General features: G+C 48.9%; 1 protein-coding gene across 9 annotated transcripts in view; it reads right to left on the reverse strand.

The window, feature by feature from the left end:
* PPP1R12B (protein phosphatase 1 regulatory subunit 12B) overlaps positions 1 to 19,050 on the reverse strand; it is a 130,742-nt gene that overhangs the window by 60,070 nt on the left and 51,622 nt on the right. For 4 of the 9 annotated variants that reach the window (XM_065038268.1, XM_065038270.1, XM_065038269.1 and 1 more), the window contains exons 9-14: positions 17,633 to 17,742; positions 14,280 to 14,477; positions 13,399 to 13,481; positions 11,819 to 11,944; positions 6,041 to 6,226; positions 5,312 to 5,497 (exon numbers count right to left, since the gene is read on the reverse strand). In XM_065038268.1, coding sequence (XP_064894340.1) covers positions 5,312 to 5,497; positions 6,041 to 6,226; positions 11,819 to 11,944; positions 13,399 to 13,481; positions 14,280 to 14,477; positions 17,633 to 17,742 — 889 coding nt within the window. The remainder of the gene's footprint in view (positions 1 to 5,311; positions 5,498 to 6,040; positions 6,227 to 11,818; positions 11,945 to 13,398; positions 13,482 to 14,279; positions 14,478 to 17,632; positions 17,743 to 19,050) is intronic. The other 5 variants (XM_065038273.1, XM_065038275.1, XM_065038271.1 and 2 more) reach the window with 3 other exon arrangements.

Below are 19,050 nucleotides of genomic sequence, written 5' to 3' on the forward strand. Positions count from 1 at the left end.
ACTCGCTCCGCGCCGTCGAGCCGCAGCTCCTTCACATCCAGAGCTCCCTGCCGCGCATCCCTGACCATCCCCGGAGCATCCCGCATATATCCCTGCGTTGGGCGAGCGGGCCAACCTACAGCCTGGGCTCCTCCGCCCAAAGCAAATGCCAAAACATCCCCTCCCGTCCTTCCCCGGCGCGGCGGATCAAGGCGGCGGCAGCTGAGCTCATGGTAACAAACCCGCTCGCCGCCCCGGCAGGAACGGGGGCTCGGCGGCGCCGACCCCCATCCCACACCTCGACCTTTCGCCGTACAAACACGCAGCCTGATTTCTGATCCGGCGAGGAGCGATCTCGCCTCTTCCCAACATGGGCAATCCGACGGCCGGCGGGATTCCTGCCCTCCCACATCATCCGCACCGGCAGGCTCTGCAATAAAAAGGGCTGACTTTATCTGAGCGAGATAAACCGCAGGAGCGTGGCAGAGAAATGCTTTCGGCAGCAGGTGCCGGATGATTGTTCTGTTCTTCACAACAGGGAGAAACCTCTTAACTTGTTGTTGTCCGCTGGACGGGAATCCCAGGGACCTTCCCCATGAGGATTAAGACCACTCAGCTTTACGATACAGATTAAAGAGTCAAACACTACTGAAAAACCCCCCAGGTGGTAGCAAGATGATGCTCACAGCTTCTGTATCAGTTCTTCTCAAGTAATATCTCGATACCTCTTAAATGCAAATCTCATAGTTTAACTTTGACAGAGATGAGGATTTCTTGTTCTTTATGTCAGATAATAAAGGGAACAGGCATTTCAGGCATCCACGTTCACCCTAGAGGAGTCACGCTCTGAATTTGGACAGGACAAGAATCACGAGCTAAAAGGACTTGCCAAAAATTGTTCATCTAACAGTACCAGTGGAGGAGGATTCGGTTATTAATACATTATTAATATATGCTACTATAATTAGTGGCTTGATCCTTAGAATGAAGGAACGAAGAATGAAGAACAAATTCCTCTTGGGAATGAAGCAGAAAAGTGTTTGCTAGACACATTTACCGTGCATATCAGTGAACTCCCTTCGTCTGCCTAAAACGTTCAGGGGACACTTAGGGGACAAGAAGCCGGGCTGAGCACAGCCCGGAGCTGCTGGGAGAACCGTCCCACCCCACTCTAGTTCTTATTTATCTGAACAACTGGTCAGCGTGCATTAAAACATAAGGAAAAGAGAGACGTGTTTGCCTTGTCATATGCAAGTGCCACCACCCTGCTGGAACCTTCCCGAGGAACGGGAATAACAGATACAACTGCAGGATGCAATTGTATAAACAACGTGGTGGGGGGGAAAGAAACTAATTTAAACTCCTAATTCTTACAAAAACAAGCCACATTTCAAATTCAGGTGTGTCCTTTTCAGCTGGTCACACAAGGAGAACACAGGCTTGGGATGTGCCTTGCACCAGAGTTCTTGGGCAAGCTCATATCTCCCCACGCAACAGCCGATCATGAGCTGCGGCTGCACGGCAGCCCTTCCGTCCACCCTGGGGGCCAAAGCTTTCGTGTCATATGAAACGTTTCAGACCCCCCGGACCTTCATTTCAGCACCAGATGTCCCACGGTACAAGCCACGCTGCAGCTTGGTCGGATTCCCTGCAGACCCCTCCACCAAACCACACGGTCAAGGGCGCAGCGGCACTTTGCAAAGGAGCTTTTGGCGGCACTAGAGGCCGCTGTCCCCCTGGATGAGGGCGGATAATCCGGCTGCAACGCCCCGCAGAGTCCCCACCACCTGCTTGCACAAAGCACAAACCAGAAGGATTTAGTTTTGCACCAGAGGAGCGGGGTGTATGTGAGATGCTGCGGGCTCAGCATCCCCATGCTTATAATTCACCCTTCGCAGAGCCGGTTGTTTTGAGGTCAGCCTGACAAATGCACTTGCAACTTGAGACAATTTGGTGCTGGCAGGACCATCAAAACGGCCAAACAGCAGTTTGGTGACCCTAAAATTGCCATGAAAAAGAAATTGCCTTGCGAAAACACGGCCTCTGGAAGGCGGCACACGCGCAGGCTCTCGGCATCGGCACCCGCAGCGCAATCACGGGAAGCCGGACGTGCAGCTGGGTCCATGTAAATACGAGAGGCAGCAGCTTGGCGGAAGGGCAGGGACATATGGCAGCGACACCGGGCAGCGAGCTGCTGCGGCCGGGCTCCACAAACCCACCGCTCCGCTGCTGCCGCCTTGTTTCTTGTTGCTTTGTAACGACATGAGGTGCAATTCACACTATTTTCCAGCTGCTGGAGCATTTCCCAACCAATTCAGCAAAAAAGCAGCAGGTAAAACCCCACGGACGAAGCGCTGCGGGGGCACAGGGGGTCCGGTGGCCACCAAAGGATGCAAACCTCTGCTCGTCGCTGCTCCCAGACCCAGCAGCCTCTTTGGCTTTAACCTTTTGGCTTTGCACAGATAATTTAAGGCCACAAGTTAGGAGACATCCCTGTGATCTAATATTAGATGATAAGCTTGTTTATGTTGTTGTTGCTAAGAGAAAGCTGGAGCTTTGGAAACACTGAAGCAGAGCAAATGCTACTGCAACAGCTGCCGGTGGGAACCGAGATCCATATAGTGCTTTCCCTGACAACTGTTTGCCATTTTCCTTTTTTATTTCATTTTACTGGAACTGGCCTCCTTCCAAAATAAACCGTTTGCCTTTAGGTGACCTCTCCTGTTTCTCTAGGTCCACGTTTCCTAGTTCAAAATGTGCCGGCAGCTCCCAGTCAGTATATCCTGCTGTTAGAACATATATTCCTATATAAGGTTTCTTCCACCCACAAGCACCCACATCACTGCTGTGTTCTTTTCCCCTCGGTAGTTTCAAAGCATCAATTAGAGGCGGGAGGAATTTTCTGGTGTTTCTCTTTGCATTTGCATAATTCACAGGAGATGGTTCCCTAATCAAAATGCATAAGACTTAAACAGATCTTCTGGTTTATTTATAGAAAGTGATTCGGCAATAAATGCCAACGCGGTCATATGAAGAGATGCTCTTTTGGGCATTTACAAGTACCATCGCAGTCGAGTTCCCCATCTGCAGATAGTGCCAAACGTCTGGTGGGTTTTGCGGAGCCCACCTCTCCAGGGAAGAATCTGAAGCTTCTGCAAGTCTATTCTGGGTTTGCCAAAAGGCAGAGACTGTGGTGAACCGGGCCCAAGCGGGAGCTGAAAGCACAACGCTCGCTCTGCCCGCTCGTGCGCAACCTCACTTTGCACTGGGGGTATCTTTTGGCAGCTCGTCCCAATCCAACTGCAAACGAAGCCAACTGACCCCAAGCAAAACAACAAGGAGCATCCAGAGGTGCTCCTAACATTCAATTTAAGTGTTCTTACAAAGTTACTCTGCAGCCATTTCAAATTACCACCCTGCACGCAGGGTTGATGAACGTGGCTCATCCGGAACGTTCGCAATACCTTCAAAGGTGTTTTCCCTGTGCTAGCGTTGGGGAAACAAAAAGGAAAGGAAAAAGCCCAAGCAGCATTAAAAGTCTGAGTAATTCCCAGCTAGCACAGACAGACCGACCTCCGCTCAGGAAGGTCTGTATTAACAACTTATGATTTTAGATTGGCAGAATCTAATGACTGAGAACACTCCGTGAACCGGTTGCTAGGTAGAAATACACAGCTCATTGCTGCATTGTATTTATTACCATTTACTTTCATGGTGGCTACCAGAAGAGACAAATTTTGCAAAAGTTAACCTGTTTGCAGGAATAAATATAGATCATTTGATATTCTGTGCTTAAATGCACAAGGCATATTTCCTTTGAAAATAGTACAGGCTAACTCAGGTTTATATTTCCCCAGCTTCAAAATAGCATAATTTAAGAAAGAGGTACCAGCAGCTAGATTGAGTAATTCAGAATGCTGCTACTGCTGGCATGGCCTCGGTTGCACAGGGCAGACTTCTACCTGCGTGCTAAGCCTTCCTTTAGAGTCAATTGAAATCAATTAATGTGTGTAGCTCATCTCCTCCTGTACCACACGTTTCATGCTCCAGGAACACTTGTTTTCCCCCACTAACTGCAGAGGGAATCGAGGAGACTCGTGCAGCAAAGGCGTCTGCATCGGGGCGTACGTAAACTCAGAATGAGAGGGATGGGTTTTATGTGGATGCGTCTCAGTCCAACGCTCTTTTTAGGATGGGATTCATGTTACAGAACCAACTGCAAGTGGCTACTGTCTGTCTGTCCCTCTGCACACAGAGGCCTTAGGGACTGACAGCAGTGGCTGAGATGCTGAAAAGACAAGGAGAAAATCGCCCCCACTGTGGCTCCCACGGGAGAGCTGCTCACAGTATCACAGTATGTTTGGGATTGGAAGGGACCTCAAAAGATCATCTAGTCCAATCCCCCTGCTGGAGCAGGAACACCCAGGTGAGGTTACACAGGAAGGTGTCCAGGCGGGTTGGAATGTCTGCAGAGAAGGAGACTCCACAACCTCCCTGGGCAGCCTGGGCCAGGCTCTGCCACCCTCACTGAGAAGAAGTTTCTTCTCAAATTTAAGCGGAACCTCTTGTGTTCCAGCTTGATCCCATTACCCCTTGTCCTATCATTGGTTGCCACCGAGAAGAGCCTGGCTCCATCCTCATGGCACTCACCCTTTTTATATTTATAAACATTAATAAGGTCCCCCCTTAGTCTCCTCTTCTCCGAACTAAAGAGCCCCAGCTTCCTCAGCCTTTCTTCATAAGGGAGATGCTCCACTCCCTTAATCATCTTCGTTGCCCTACGCCGGACTCTCTCCAGCAGTTCCCTGTCCTGCTGGAACTGAGGGGCCCAGAACTGGACACAATATTCCAGATGTGGTCTCACCAGGGCGGAGTAGAGGGGAAGGAGAACCTCTCTCGATCTACTAGCCACCCCCCTTCTAATACACCCCAGGATGCCATTGGCTTCCTGGCCACAAGGGCCCAGTGCTGGCTCATGGTCACCCTGTTGTCCACCAGGACCCCCAGGTCCCTTTCCCCTACGCTGCTCTCTAATATGTAATTTCCCAGCCTATACTGGAACCTGGGGTTGTTCCTGCCCAGATGCAGGACTCTACACTTTCCCTTGTTAAATTTCATTAGGTTATTCCCCACCCAACTCTCCAGCCTGTCCAGGTCTCTGATGGCAGCACAGCCTTCTGGTGTGTCAGCCACACCTCCCAGCTTAGTGTCATCAGCAAACTTGCTGACAGTCACTCTATTCCCTCGTCTAAATTGTTAATGAATATATTGAATAATATTGGCCCCAGTACTGCTCGCCGAGGACCCGCACGCAGCGGCTCTGCTCACTGACCTTCTGCGCTCCCGGGCTTCCTCAGCCGACAAGTCCTTTCCCGGAGTGGCGGCAGCACCGGCATTGGCAATACCGTTAGCGGAACCGAGTATGGCGCGGTTTGTGATTACACCTAGGGGGGTGCTAGCAGAGATGCCCTCTGTATTTTTCTCTACGGCAGAATCAGTTTGTTGCCTGAAAGGGGCTCTGAAATAGAGAAGACACAACGGAAAGCAAAGCAAGTGAACTCAACTGCTGAGCGAGACCAGCCACCTCGAGGGAGCATTGACAGCTCGTTCTCCTCGTTCTACACTCACATTTTCTTAGAGAACAGCACATATTAAAATGAGTTTAAAAAAAAATGTAGAGGAATAAGTAGGAGGAATTCATAGTCTTCACATCCCTGTTTGCAGCAAAAATGATTAGAAAATGCAGCCGGTGAATAAGCAGAAGGAATGAACTCCAAGCGCTTGTACACAGAACACCCAAGAGCAGCCTGAGCAGCACATGGTGTCTCTAACAAGGGTGACAAGAGGGCACAACCGGCCACTCGGTGAGTGACGAAGCCAAGGCCACGCACAGGCTGTTAATCACCTACTCCTGCGTGTGCACTAACAGTGTCCAAGGGGACCGCCCTGGGATCTCCTCTCCGCCTGGAAGCACATTGCCAATCCCTAATCCGCTCCAGAAATCACACCTTCCAACCCAAACGCGGATGCTCTGCAGCGTTCTCTCCGCCGGGACCGTTACCTGGTGTACTGGCGGGCTGACGCAGCCGTGCTGGCACCGAGAGCTGCGGGACAGGCAGGGCCAGGTTGCCGCGGGGCGCCCAGGGAGGTAGATGACCCCATGGACGTGGGTGAGGTAGCTAGAGATGTATTGCGAGTGGCTGAAATGTAGGGACTGCTGAGGTCACTACTTCTACCAAAGGAAGCACTGTAAAACATCACAAAATCACGGCTTTCAGACCACAGTAAATATACAACAGAACATCCCGCAGCCGGGCTCTCAGCTGGGAAGGGAGCGAGTTTGATGTCTTAGCAAAAGGTAGGCAAGGAGATGGGAGCACGCTGAGCTGCTCCCGCAGGCTGGCGCTAGCAGAACCCCGCTTAGCTAAGCCCAGCTGAGAGCGAGTGAGAGAATAACGGCGTGGAGGTGAATCGGTGAGGATCAGGGAAGGGGTAAATCCTACCGCGGTGCACAGAGAGCACCCCTGTGTCCTGGGGAAAGGCAGAAACAATGCGCGAGGATGAGGTTGGTTAAAGCAGGGAAGGAGAGAGGGACACAAGCAGGTCTGGCTGCATCACCTCCTAAGGATGCCCAGGACTTCCAGTTTTAAGAACTTACTTTCAATGGCTTAAAGCTTTGGCAAAGATGATCAGTTCAGGCTTTAATTTACTTTAAGGCATGTTGAGCACAAACTGTGTATTTCTGGGGAATAGCTAGCAAAACCATCCGAAAATTATTCAAGAACGAGCAAGGGAAATACGTATTTGGTCAGTTTAAAACAAAACCCTTAAAACCATTACTAGTGAAAAGCTTCAGTGTTTGTACTTTGGAGAAGAGACAGGAGAAAAGGAGAAGGGGTCTCAAACGAGGATGTATCCTTCTGCTTTTTCAGAGCAAATCTGCCCTAAGAGTGGTAAGTTGCACACCCCTAAAAACAGACCTGATGGGTTCTGGTAAAATCTCCTTATTGTATGTGCCGTATAGGGGCTGCTCGTTCTCTGCACAGAGCGAGTGTGCACGTGTGATCCAGGGCCCTGCCACACCTTCCCCTCTAACTGGTATTCCTGGTTGCTACTGGTCAGACTGGGCTGCCAGCAGGATCAAAGGCCAGGAAGGCTGGAATGTTGCCTCTCACCTCCTGCATCCCAATGACTCCCACATCGGGGCACACGGAGCATGCGGATGAGTGGCTGCACCAGGAATTAAAGCTGACCTAGAGGAAAAGCAGATCAGGACAAAGAGCTGCAGGTTTGTGGGAAAGCCAGGGACAACGGACTGAAGTCAACACTAGAGCAAGAGTCAGCGAGAGGCCAAAATAAAGCTTGAAAGGGGCAGGACAAGAGCCGAGGACAGGGGGTCAGAGGAAGGATCCAATCTGCTTAAGCACCCAATTTACAAATTGGTTTTATACACCAAGGCCCCAGAGCCAGCTCAGAACAAGTAGCTGGTCCCCAGACAGCCAAAGGAGAGACTGGGACAACCCAGAAGGTCTCCCTGGGGAGGAACCTCACATTTGGGCTCTCCAGCCGATGGCTGCTTGCTATATCCAGGTCACAAAGGAACAAGTGGGTTGTTGTCACCAGATAGCAACCTCCAGAGGACCCTAAAAAAAGGTTCCTCTGGAAAGGTGGGCCCTGCCCTGAGCCCTGGGGAGCAGAAATTCCTGCTGGAAGCAAGAGTCCTTCTGGGCATCCTGAGCCAGGGGAACAGCCCTGGAAATGGGCTGGGAGGGGGAGCTGAGCCAGACTGGGACAGGCGTGTAGAGCGAGTGGCAGAAATGGGTGTCCTGAGTAGGTCACAGAGTCATTCTGGTTGGAAGAGACCTTCAAGACCATCGAGTCCAACCGTAACCCAACTCTAGAACAAACCCATGTCCCTAAGAACCTCATCTAAACGCCTTTTAAACCCCTCCAGGGATGGTGACTCCAGCACTGCCCTGGGCAGCCTGTTCCAATGCCCCACAGCCCTTTGGGGAAGAAATTGTTCCCACATCCAACCTCAACCTCCCCTGGTGCAACTTGAGGCCGTTTCCTCTGCTCCTGGCGCTTGTTCCTGGGGAGCAGAGCCCGACCCCCCCTGGCTCCAAGCTCCTTTCAGGCAGTTCAGAGATCAGGTCTCCCCTCATCTCCTGTTCTCCAGCTGAACCCCCAGGTCCCTCAGTCGCTCCCATCACACTTGTGCTCCAGCCCCTCATCAGCTTCATCACCTCCTCTGCACCCTCTCCAGCACCTCAAGGTCTTTCTTGGTGTGAGGGACCCAAAACTGCCCCAGGATTCATGGTTTGGCCTCCCCAGGTCCCAGCACAGGGACGGTCACTGCCCTGGGCCTGCTGGCCACACCAGTGTTGGTACCAGCCAGGATGCTGGTGGCCTCTTGGCCACCTGGGCATGGAGCAGGTGCCAGGGGAAGGAACAAAAGGAGCAGCAGGGGAAAAGCTGGTGGCAGCCCTGGGGGAGCAGGGAGGATGTGGCACCATCCTTGGAGAGCCCAAGGCTGGGGGGGATGAGGAGTGGCTGCAATAAAGAGAAGGAACTTGGTTAGGAAGGGAGGAGACAGAGGGTTATTAAGACCTGAGGAGGACTGTCTGTCAGAAGGGGAAGGCGATGGGTGAAAAGGGGAGATGAGAGGATGGAAGCAGCAGAGATGTGGGGGAGCGGGAGGAGGAGGAAGAGCGCGGTGAGGGGCTGTGCCAACTCCTACACGCTCAGGCCTCGGGTTGGAGGAACGTGGTGCTGGGACATCCCGCACACACCAAGGGAGCCGAGACACCGCAGCTCCCCAGGAATCCACCTCCCCACCTGTCACCGCGCACGGGTGGCACCGCACAGCCTGAGGACACGCCGGGCATCGCTTCACTGTTCACATTGCACGTGAACAGGACCAGAACATTGCGAGGAAAAGGTGAGCTGGGGAATCTTGTTAATTAACAGCTGTGTTCATATGAATTGGTAGAAGGGAGGATTATGAATTTATGCTAAAGAATTTATCATTAGAAATAAAACAAGGCACTGACACACTGCTACTCGTTTTCTAACATAATCACCATAACGTAACCATCAGGGAATGAGCAATGAAATGGAATGAAGCATTTGAAATCAATACAAAGAAATACTTCTGAAAACGGCTATGGCAAGTAGAATTCAAAATCTTAAAAACCTTCAAAACCTCAAAAAGCTTCCGCGTCTGCTAATAAAAAAGGTTTGCACAAACCTCAGAACTAGTTTGTTCTTAAACGTGCTGCCATAGGGTGTTGCAGAGATCACAATAAGATTTGCCTACGGCAGATGGCCACAGTGGCGGCTGTTAAGAACAACCTAACCCCCGGCTCCCAAACTCCTGATTGCTGGAAGCCAGGAGGTGAAGAACTGAACTTCTCTGCAGTTACCGCAGCGGCTGCAACCTGCCCCTGCAAACCAGGGGCTGCCAGAGCCAGAGCTGCACCCACTGCTTGCGCTGTGATGGTTTTAAACCCAGTCCAATGGTGTATCTGCAAATGGGTAAAATGAAGGAGAAACTGTGTGAAAAGGTGATTTCATTTTGGGGTGTGCGATCCCTTCCTATGAGGCATCTCTCACGGCTGATGTCAAAGGAAGGATGCTGAATTAATTCCGTCTGCTATGCTGGTTGCTCTATAAATCCTTTAAGTCACAGGTGATGTGACCGCGCTGTTTGAAAGCCAATATGCCCTAAAACGGAGAACAGCTTCTCAGAACAGGGTTCTCTGGATTTTTGGGCTAGTGGTGCAGCCATGGAGAAAGCAGAATGAATGACAGTCACTCATTACAGACAGAGCTTTAACATTTGCAACACTGCTGCAAGTTATTTTGTCTTCTTTTAAAAGAAAAGCCATTTTCAATATCAGATGATCTGTTGCTCTTGTTTACTCTGTTTGGGGCTCACATGAAGCACTTACAGAACACAATTAAGTGTCTTTATGGAGATTAATTAATTGCTAAGGTAAAGGGGAAATGCAGATGTACAAATTGCCCTCTCGGTCCCATCCAAATATGTCACGTTCACTGAAATTCTTCCTCTCTCAGAAAGAGTTTTTATCTCTTGGAGTTGTGGTCAGAGTTTTGCTAATACTTGGAAATGACAAAGAGCTCAACCTTTAACAGGCAACCAGGTTCCCTTCCCTTCTTTGAGGCTGATGCACAAGGCTGGAGAAATCCACTGTTCAATACGATTATATTTAATTCCTCTGTAGAAAACCATAAGGGACAGAGGTCCAACTGACAGCGATTTTACTGTTTGTACATAAAAGGCAAAGCCATTGTTCTCTTTTAAAGGAATTACACTCTATTTCTACCTGACAAAGCTATTCGCTGTGATTTCTTGTAAATCAGCGCTCTCCTATTAAAGGCCTTTTGACAAGAAATCAGTATTTACCACTGCTGGCCAAAACCTCCGCTAGCGTTCGTACGGTTTAACTAAGGGAATACAGTATGGCTGTGTGAACGTAACATTAAATCTGGTTCGGGATTAGCTGTAAAATTCTAAGGGACAGCCACGTTAGCGACTGGCCCCTCAGAGCGGGAGCAGCACCACGTGCCAGCAGCAAGAGGCAAATGTTTTCCAATGTCATCAGCTGTGGCTCACCCGCCTGCCTGCAGGGAGAGAAGCTGCGGAGCTGGAGCTGTCATCATGTCCCAGGATAGATGTGAAGTCACTGGAACGGATCAGCAGGTCAGGAGTCTCTGCTCCGAGTGGCTGTTTCACCTTTTGTGGAAATGGGTCTGTACGTGCTCAGCAATTGGACAGACGTGTCCTCGAGCGCAACTCACCTCCACCAACACAAGCACCGGAGCACAAAACATCTGCCTCTTCCCAAATGTCTCAAGCAACCATTTCACCTTCAGGACAGTTATTTAGCTCAGGGTCTAGAATTTAGTGAAACACAACCTAAAACCTTGATATAATCCTGCCCCTTTCCTTAAGCACAGCTCAACTGGCTTTGCAGCATCACACGTTTATAGAGGCTGCTTTGAACCAGTATGAGCTGAAATGAAGGTGAGGCGATGGCACCGCGCTTGCACAAAGGGCTGATCCTCCTGCTCACAACCAAGAGGAAAACTCAGTAACATATTATTTGCTCTAACAGAGCAGTGTATTCATTCCCCTCTTTCAGAGACAGGCATTATCTGCTTGCTCGGAGGAAACCGAGCCTTCCAAAGGGGTAAAAGATACTGCCAATTACACAAGTAATGCACAGGATTGCTTTCCTGATTCTGCTGGGCTGCTTTACCAGCAATCAGTCTCTACAATTTTATATCCGCTGTGCAGAAACCGCTTCCTTGGTGTCACGAGCAAACGGGTGGAGGCACCAGGCTCAGTCCTCAGCAAGCGCTGGGAGTCACGCACGAGAAGGCTGCCGCTCTGCCATAAACACAGACTCGCATGAACCAAATCAGAGCTGAGCTACAACTCACCTGTCAATAGCTATGCGAACAGTGCTTTCAGACTGTAATCACTTTATTCTTTTTATGATCAATTTTGGTTTTATTATCTAACCGTAATACCAGCATAAAACTGAGAAAACACTTTGCGTTTGGATTTTGCGAATGAGAGCAGTTAAATTCGGTTCAACAATTTACAAATCAACAAACATCATGGTCTTTCAAAAGAATATTTAGCATGATAAATGTCGATAAACCTGTATTCTTATTTCCTGCTCTCAGCAGAGGAGGGTCCGAGGCCAGTTACGCCAATGCAGTAAGCAGCAGGCAGCAGGCTGAGCTTTGGAGGTGCATTAAGAGTAGAACCAAGCCTGGAACCCGCCTAAGCCAGACCTGGACGTACCTTTTCAAGTAGGTAGAGACATAGGTAGTAGGTGCACCAGAATGGGGAGCTTCGTTTCCCTTTGATTCATCCCTCCAGGGCTGCCGGGTGTAAGAGCCGCTCCGCACGAGGTTAACGGCTGATTCTCTAACGCAGGAGAGAGCACAAGGTTTGGTCAGAAAAGCTTCTGGAGTCTGTTATTGCCAGCTGGATTATTTAAGAATCACCAGGCGATGGAATATTTTGCATAAAGAGGAACAAGATCCTTTTTAGTCAGAAAACGTGCAACTGAAATTTAGATTGTCCATAAAGGTAATTAAACAAACTAAACGTCACTTAATATTGTTTCTTGTGTCTTGTCAAACAATACCACACAAATGGACAGATAGTACAACTGCAGGGGATGTTTTGATTCTGTGAGGCATCCAGGCAACGACAGTAAAGCAACTCAGGACAGCAAATCATTTGCTATACTGACCAGCGGAAAACAACAAACAAAATATTTGGCTATATCTAAAACTATTTGTCAAGTTATCAGTAAATTACTAGGAGCCCTATTGATCGGAGTTATCTGAAATCAGGGCTCCTTTTCCTAATACACACTTTGGCAGCGTGTCCTGCTCTCTGCTGGTCTGGGACAGAATGTCGAGCTTGTAATGCAACACAAACCCGTTCGCTCATTATCCTGCAATTATTTTTCATTCTTTAATTACTGTGTCTCCGCTGATGCCCTCTCAGGCACCTGTGGGTCCCATGAAGTGAAACTCAGCTGTCTGGAAAGGAAAGAATATTGGGAAAAAAATCTGTGCTGCACAGTAGGCCTGGGCACCATCTGTTCAGTCCTCATTCCCCGCCTCACAAAACAAAGGACGCTCAGCTGGATGTGCCGCTGCCAAACCCACTCGAGCTTATCGGCCATTTAAACACAAATCGGCTGCTAAACTCCAAATCCCAGCGACTGGTTGAGATGAAGCAAGAACACGGCACGGAGGTTCCAGCAAAAGGGCAGCAAAGGATCTGGAACGGCACTCTCAGGGTGCTCGTCTGCCGTGAGTTCTTCACAATTACCGTTCACAATGACTCCTCTGTATCTGCCTTTCTACCACTGCTGTGGAAACGGCTGGAAATGAGGCTAGACTCAAATCTTACTCCTTTGAGCACAGACCATGAAGAACTTGTTTGTAGAGATTAGCTTAAGTATATCTTGAGATACTAGATATTAATCCCATTTATACTGCGGTTCTGTCCAGGGGCAACTACACACGTTCACTGTAAAAAACCCCTGCAATGGAAAGTGCCAGGAGCAAAAGTGCAAGTGCCAGTGACAAAACGATGCACTTACATATAAAAGGCAAAAGCATCCTTAAATCGAATTTCCTGGATGGACACTATATATGTCTGAATACAGGGGTGGAGAAACCAGCCTGCTGCCCCGCTCAGCTAAACGAAAACCAGAGCTTTTCTAGATCAGGGAATGCTCTTGATATTGTGAATTCCTGTATAGTTGGGACTGCTGAGAAAATATATGAAGCATGACTCTAGGAATGTATTCCAGAGGAGCTATCTACAGGACAGAAGCTGAGCATGACGTTCAGTCTCACCTGTTTTCTTTTTCTTCTATATCGCTTGTGCTGCTCAGTCTTCTGGGGGCTATTGTGGCAAGATAACTCTTGTTGTCTTTATCCTGGAGAAGTAAAAGAAGCAATTTGACTGTAAATTCATTACACTTGCAGCATGTTCAGTGACAAGTAATTTCATGTTCTGATTTCTTCAACTGAGAAAGCATTCTCCTGTCTGAGGATTACTGGTTTAAGGCAACACACGCAGCATAAAAGCATCAGTTCTGATAATGATTTCCTGAAGAGCACGCTACTGAAAAAGAAACCAGCTTCTAACTAGAACCATTTATAAATCAGAGAATCCTAGAGTGGTTTGGGTTGGAGGGACCTTCCCAGCTCCCCCAGTGCCCCCCTGCCATGAGCAGGGACATCTGCACCAGCTCAGGTTGCTCAGAGCCCCGTCCAGCCTGGCCTGGGATGTCTCCAGGGATGGGGCATCTACCCACGGGCAGCAAAGATACAGCTGGTGAATACGTGGGATGGGATTCGCAAATACAGCTGGTGAATACAGGAGAATCACATCTAGATGACAGTGAAGGAGAATTTCCAGTGCAGGTATGTGCTGCTGTCTGGATTAGATATTTTCTGGCAAAGAACAGGCCATGCCAGACCGGCAGCCCTTGTTCACTGCAGCCCACTTCAAACTGAGCAGGAATTAGGTCCAAGGTCCAGTTTTAGGTCCAGTTTTGCAAGGAGTGATAGGGTAGGAATATTTTTGAATAAAAGAAAAAAAAAAAGAGACCTAAGTTTGTTATGGATACAACACCCAGCAATAACTCAAAACAAAAGGAAAGGGTCTTAAACCCGTGAGGTAAACTCTGCTCAGCTGAGATGCACTAACACACCTCTGCTGAAAGCCAAACCTTTTCTTTGTTGTCTAACAATGCAGATATCCGAGGACTTGACGAAGAACGATAGATAGAAGAAGTCTTATCCCTCTGTGCCTCACGAGTAGCAGCGACTTCACTCAGCATGTTGTGGCTGCCGGTCTTGCGCAGTCCCAGGCGCCACGACGAAGGTGACTCGTCCTTCTGCTCGTCCGACTTGCTGAGCCAACTGAACTGTGGAGGAGAAAAAGGGACATTTGGGAGAGGTAAGAACACTGCAAGGCACAGACTAAGTTCTGAGAGTGTTTTAAGAAGCCCAGATTTTTGCTGGGCTACAATCAGTGACACTGATTTCCTGCTTGGCTTTAATTACAGGACATAGCTGACAGTGAACACACAGGGATGCAAATGGCTGTAGTGCTCTCATCCCCAAAGACAGACGATGAAAGAAACCTTGTGTCATTGTGCAGCTCCCTTTGCCCACACAATGACCTCCTCCAGCGAATATAAGGAACAACGAAGCTTTTATTAGCACCCGCTTAGGAAAGGGCAATTAACTCAGTAAAGGCAGAAAACCAAGAAAAAGTAATCAACTCTTTTGGGACTGGCTGCAAATAAAACCCTTACACAGATCAAAATGGAGAGAGTCCAGGAGAAGCCAAGAATCACAGGCTGGGGTTGGAAGGGACCTCTGGAGATGATCTAGTCCACGCTACCTGCTAAAGCAGGATCACCATGGAGCTGGAGCCCACACCACGTACAGGGAGAGACTGAGGAAACCTGGCTTGTTCAGCACAGAAAAAAGAAGGCAAAGAAAGGATTTAATTGCTCTGCTACTTGTTGGGTGGGGTTTCCAGAGGATATGGAACCAGACGTGTTCTCAACAGTCTACAGGGAAAGGAGAGGAAGGAACAGACTTGTTCCAACGTGGGAAATTCCACTTGACATGAAGACATCTGGTAGGAGCGATGCTGCACTGGGACAGGAGCAAGAGAGTGGGACATCTCCATCCTCGGAGACAGGGCAGTCCTCAGCTCCGGTAATTCCAATAAACACGGCATAGGCTTGAAATGGCTCTGCTTCCAGCAAGAGGTTGGACTACAGGAGCGCACAGGCCCGTTCTAGCTTAAACCTTTCTAGAGCCAGGTAACTGTACATTCTATACATACTACAGGATGGACCTTCATGGTTTTTGCTGCATGAGGCACATCTGACAAGCTCATATTAATATATCCCTCAAATACGCAACTGCTTAGATGTACAACTTCAGTTAGAGTTATCGAATCTTACAAGAAGGTGCCAAGAGTGGAACCTGGGTGCCACAAGAGATACTTGTACAAAGACAGGGGCTTGACACTGAGTTGTATAGGAAATAAAGCAAGCAAAACATCAGGAACTGCGGTAAAAGAATAGAATGTGAAACACGCCACCATTATGTCTCTGTGCTATTGCAGGATACGATCACATCTCTGATATCACACACAGCTCAAAAGGCATGTAAAAGAAGGGGAAGAGGTTCAGAGAAAGGCAATGAGAGTAAATAGAGCAAGAGAGCTTTTGTACGAGGAGTTATCGGGAGTTTCCAAGGCTGAGATCTGACCAAGGCACACAAAACCCTCAGTGACACACACAAGGGTGAATAAGGATCAGTTATTCCTTGTTCCTTCCCATAAAGGACCAAGGGGCAGCAAACAAGAGCAGCGTGTAGCAGGTTTAATGAAACAGGCACAGGAAGCTCTGTTTAATGAGGAATGAAGCTGAAGAACCTTTTGCCACTGGACAGTATAGGATCCTAAATATTACTGGCGTTCAAGAAATTACTGAATTTTCATAGAGGAAAAGTCCAACGGGGGCTACTGAACACAAAAAATAGCACAGGTTCAGCAAGTCCCCCGAATGCAGATTGCTAGAAGGTGGGAGAGAAGTCCAGTTAGAGTCTGTCTTCTCTAGTTATCTCTTGATGGTCACTGTCAAGGGCAGGATACGGGGTAGACAAGGTTTTACACATATTATTATACCATATTCAACATAACAAAAGCCATCTGACATCATCCAGAATAAATGAAGCTACTGGGGAGCTCTGCCCTCCACCTCATCGACTCAAGACCCCTGCAGTATTGCAGCAATGTTTCTCAGCTAATGCTGTTTCGATGCAGATGCACAGAGTTCATCTGTGCTCCACCAATTCTAGCACTTCCACTCTACCGAGCTCTAATGCTTTAATGTTGTTTTGACACTTTCCTCAGAGAAAGCTCAAATCCACGGTAGAAGCTGCTTTCTGGAATCTCTGAACAACCCAGGAACAGCGCATTTAATAACTCCACAAATGGAGGCCAACACATTTATTCTCCCACATAAACCTCAGGCTGATAAACAGAGTCACAGAAGAATCAAATATGTAAGAGAAGGTAAAGCATCTGGTCTAAGTGACTGAGGTTAAATTAACAACTGCTTTGCACACAGGCCATTTCTATGCCTTAACAGCCTTATTCTGGGTTAAACAGCTCAAATGAGTGAGAGCAACACTCTGCAGCTGGGAAAATGTTCACTGAGTGCTCACATACCCCTTCTACCATCAATTCTTCCCCTGCTAAGCCAGCCTGAGTTAAACACCACCCAGGGGAGCTTTATTTCATTTGATGTGGGTCAGAAGTTAGGCTTGGTAGCATGTCAAAAAGAAGAAATTGTGACTAAGCAAGAAACATTTTCCCTCTAAGATGTACCTATTGCTTCAGGCTTTGGCAAGGTGCCTGCATTGTACAGCGGTTCTCCATATTCTGGTGCAAAAAGAAAGCAGAAGCGTAAGAGGCCCGTCCTGGGCAGAACACAGAGTCTCCTGGTGCCATCCAGCTGGGTGACGTGAGAGCTGGAGAATCCAGATAAGATTTCAGTACCTCCACTTCACCTTTAAAAAGCTTTCATAGCCTTGCTATCTAGTCAGATGCAAACTTTATCCTCTTACTGGGCTGTATCATCTCACCATTGAATCAACTGTACTTGGCAGGTCGGAGGCAGTTTAGATGGTGACGCCAAATTCACAGCTGATACATCAGCGGGAACCGGCTTTGATGAAAGATCGGCTGGGGAGAGATCGCACGGGCTGTGTCAGGAGTGAGAGCGACACGGAGCACGTGTCTCTCCTGTGAGCAGAGCAATTTGCTCCGGAGACTATGAGATGCAAGGGGAACCTTACAGCACAAACATCCTCCTTTGTGCCAGCCCTACACTGTTGTACCGCAGCATCTTTATCAAAATCACATACTATCATGCTATCTTAAATTCAGATCTTACAACTCCTCTGCAAACTGGTTTCAGAGCACCCATTTCCCAGCACAAGCTCCCGCTTTTGAGCGCTGTTGGGAGTCCCCACTGATTCCAAATTCACTTACTCTTCTGGCAGATGCGGTGAAGGAGTTGGGCTCGGGTGCTGGTATTTGCTCAGTGACGCTAGGCCTGGTTTCATGGCTGGAGTGGTTGGCAAAGGGCTCTTCCTTCCTTTCTACAATTTTAAACGAGAAGAGAAACCAAACGTTTCAGTATTGCACTTCCAAGGTCCTTCTTTACAAGCACAGCGCACACTTAACCTAAGTTCAGTGTTGCTGTGACCTCAGTTCACCTCAGATCATAAAGATGATGTCAGCGCCAAGGCTAAGCTGGGCTTTCACAGAATGGACTGGGTTGGAAAAGACCTCAGAGATCATCCAGTCCAACCCTTGGTCCAACTCCAGTCCGTTTACTAGATCATGGCACTAAGTGCCATGTCCAATCTCAGTTTAAAAACCTCCAGGGCCGGTGAGTCCAGCACCTCCCTGGGCAGCCATTCCAATCCTGACCACTCTCTCTGCAAAGAATTGCTTTCTAATCTCAGCCTAAACTTCCCCTGGCAGAGTTGAAGCCCATGGCCCCTTGTCCTATTGCTGACTGCCTGGGAGAAGAGACCAATCCCACCTGGCTAGAACTGCCCTTCAGGTAGTTCTAGAGAGTGCTGAGCTCAGCTCTAAGCCTCCTCTTCTCCAGACTAAACAAGCCCAGCTCCCTCAGCCTCTCCCCATAGGTCTTATGTTCAAGTCCCTTCCCCAGTCTTGTTGCTCTTCTCTGGACCCGCTCCAGCACTTCAATCTCTTTCCTGACCTGAGGGGCCCAGAACTGAACACAATACTCCAGGTGTGGCCTCCCCAATGCAGAGCACAGGGGAAGGATCACTGCCCTTGTCCTGCTGACCACGCTGGTTTGGATACAGGACAGGACACCATTGGCCTTCTTGGCCACCTGGGCACTTTCTGCAAGGCGCCTCTCCACCTGCTAACAAATAGGATGGACGCATTTGGCAGGCAAAGCTTTTGAACTCCGTCCCTGCAGACAAGCAAAATCTTTGCAGAAAGCACCTTAAGGAGGACAACCAGATTTTTTTCTTAGTTCACAGTTTCATTTGCTCTCAGGGATTGTTCTTCCCTTGTAACACCCGTGGAAAAAAGCAGAACGTGCCATTCCTGTGGCGGTACAGGAGCTGGCGTTACAGCACACGCACCCGAGTGGGCCTGGGCTGGATTTCATGGCACGGTTCTGCTGCACTTGCTGGAACTGCTGGGCAGAATTTCTGGTTTCCTACAGCAGAATCCCTTTTCCTACAAAAAGCCAGGACTGACTCCCAACTAAAGCCCTGAATGGGGCTCAAAGCAAGTTAAGCAAACCCCATGGAAGCTCCCAGGTGGCTCCTGATTGTCAGAGAGCTGCAATCACCCTGTATTCAAATTGTTTTTGTATCTACGCACCATGCTTGAATAAGAACAACCACCAGATATTACCA

Source organism: Columba livia, chromosome 22, assembly GCF_036013475.1.
Source record: "Columba livia isolate bColLiv1 breed racing homer chromosome 22, bColLiv1.pat.W.v2, whole genome shotgun sequence".
NCBI classification, from domain to species: domain Eukaryota; kingdom Metazoa; phylum Chordata; class Aves; order Columbiformes; family Columbidae; genus Columba; species Columba livia.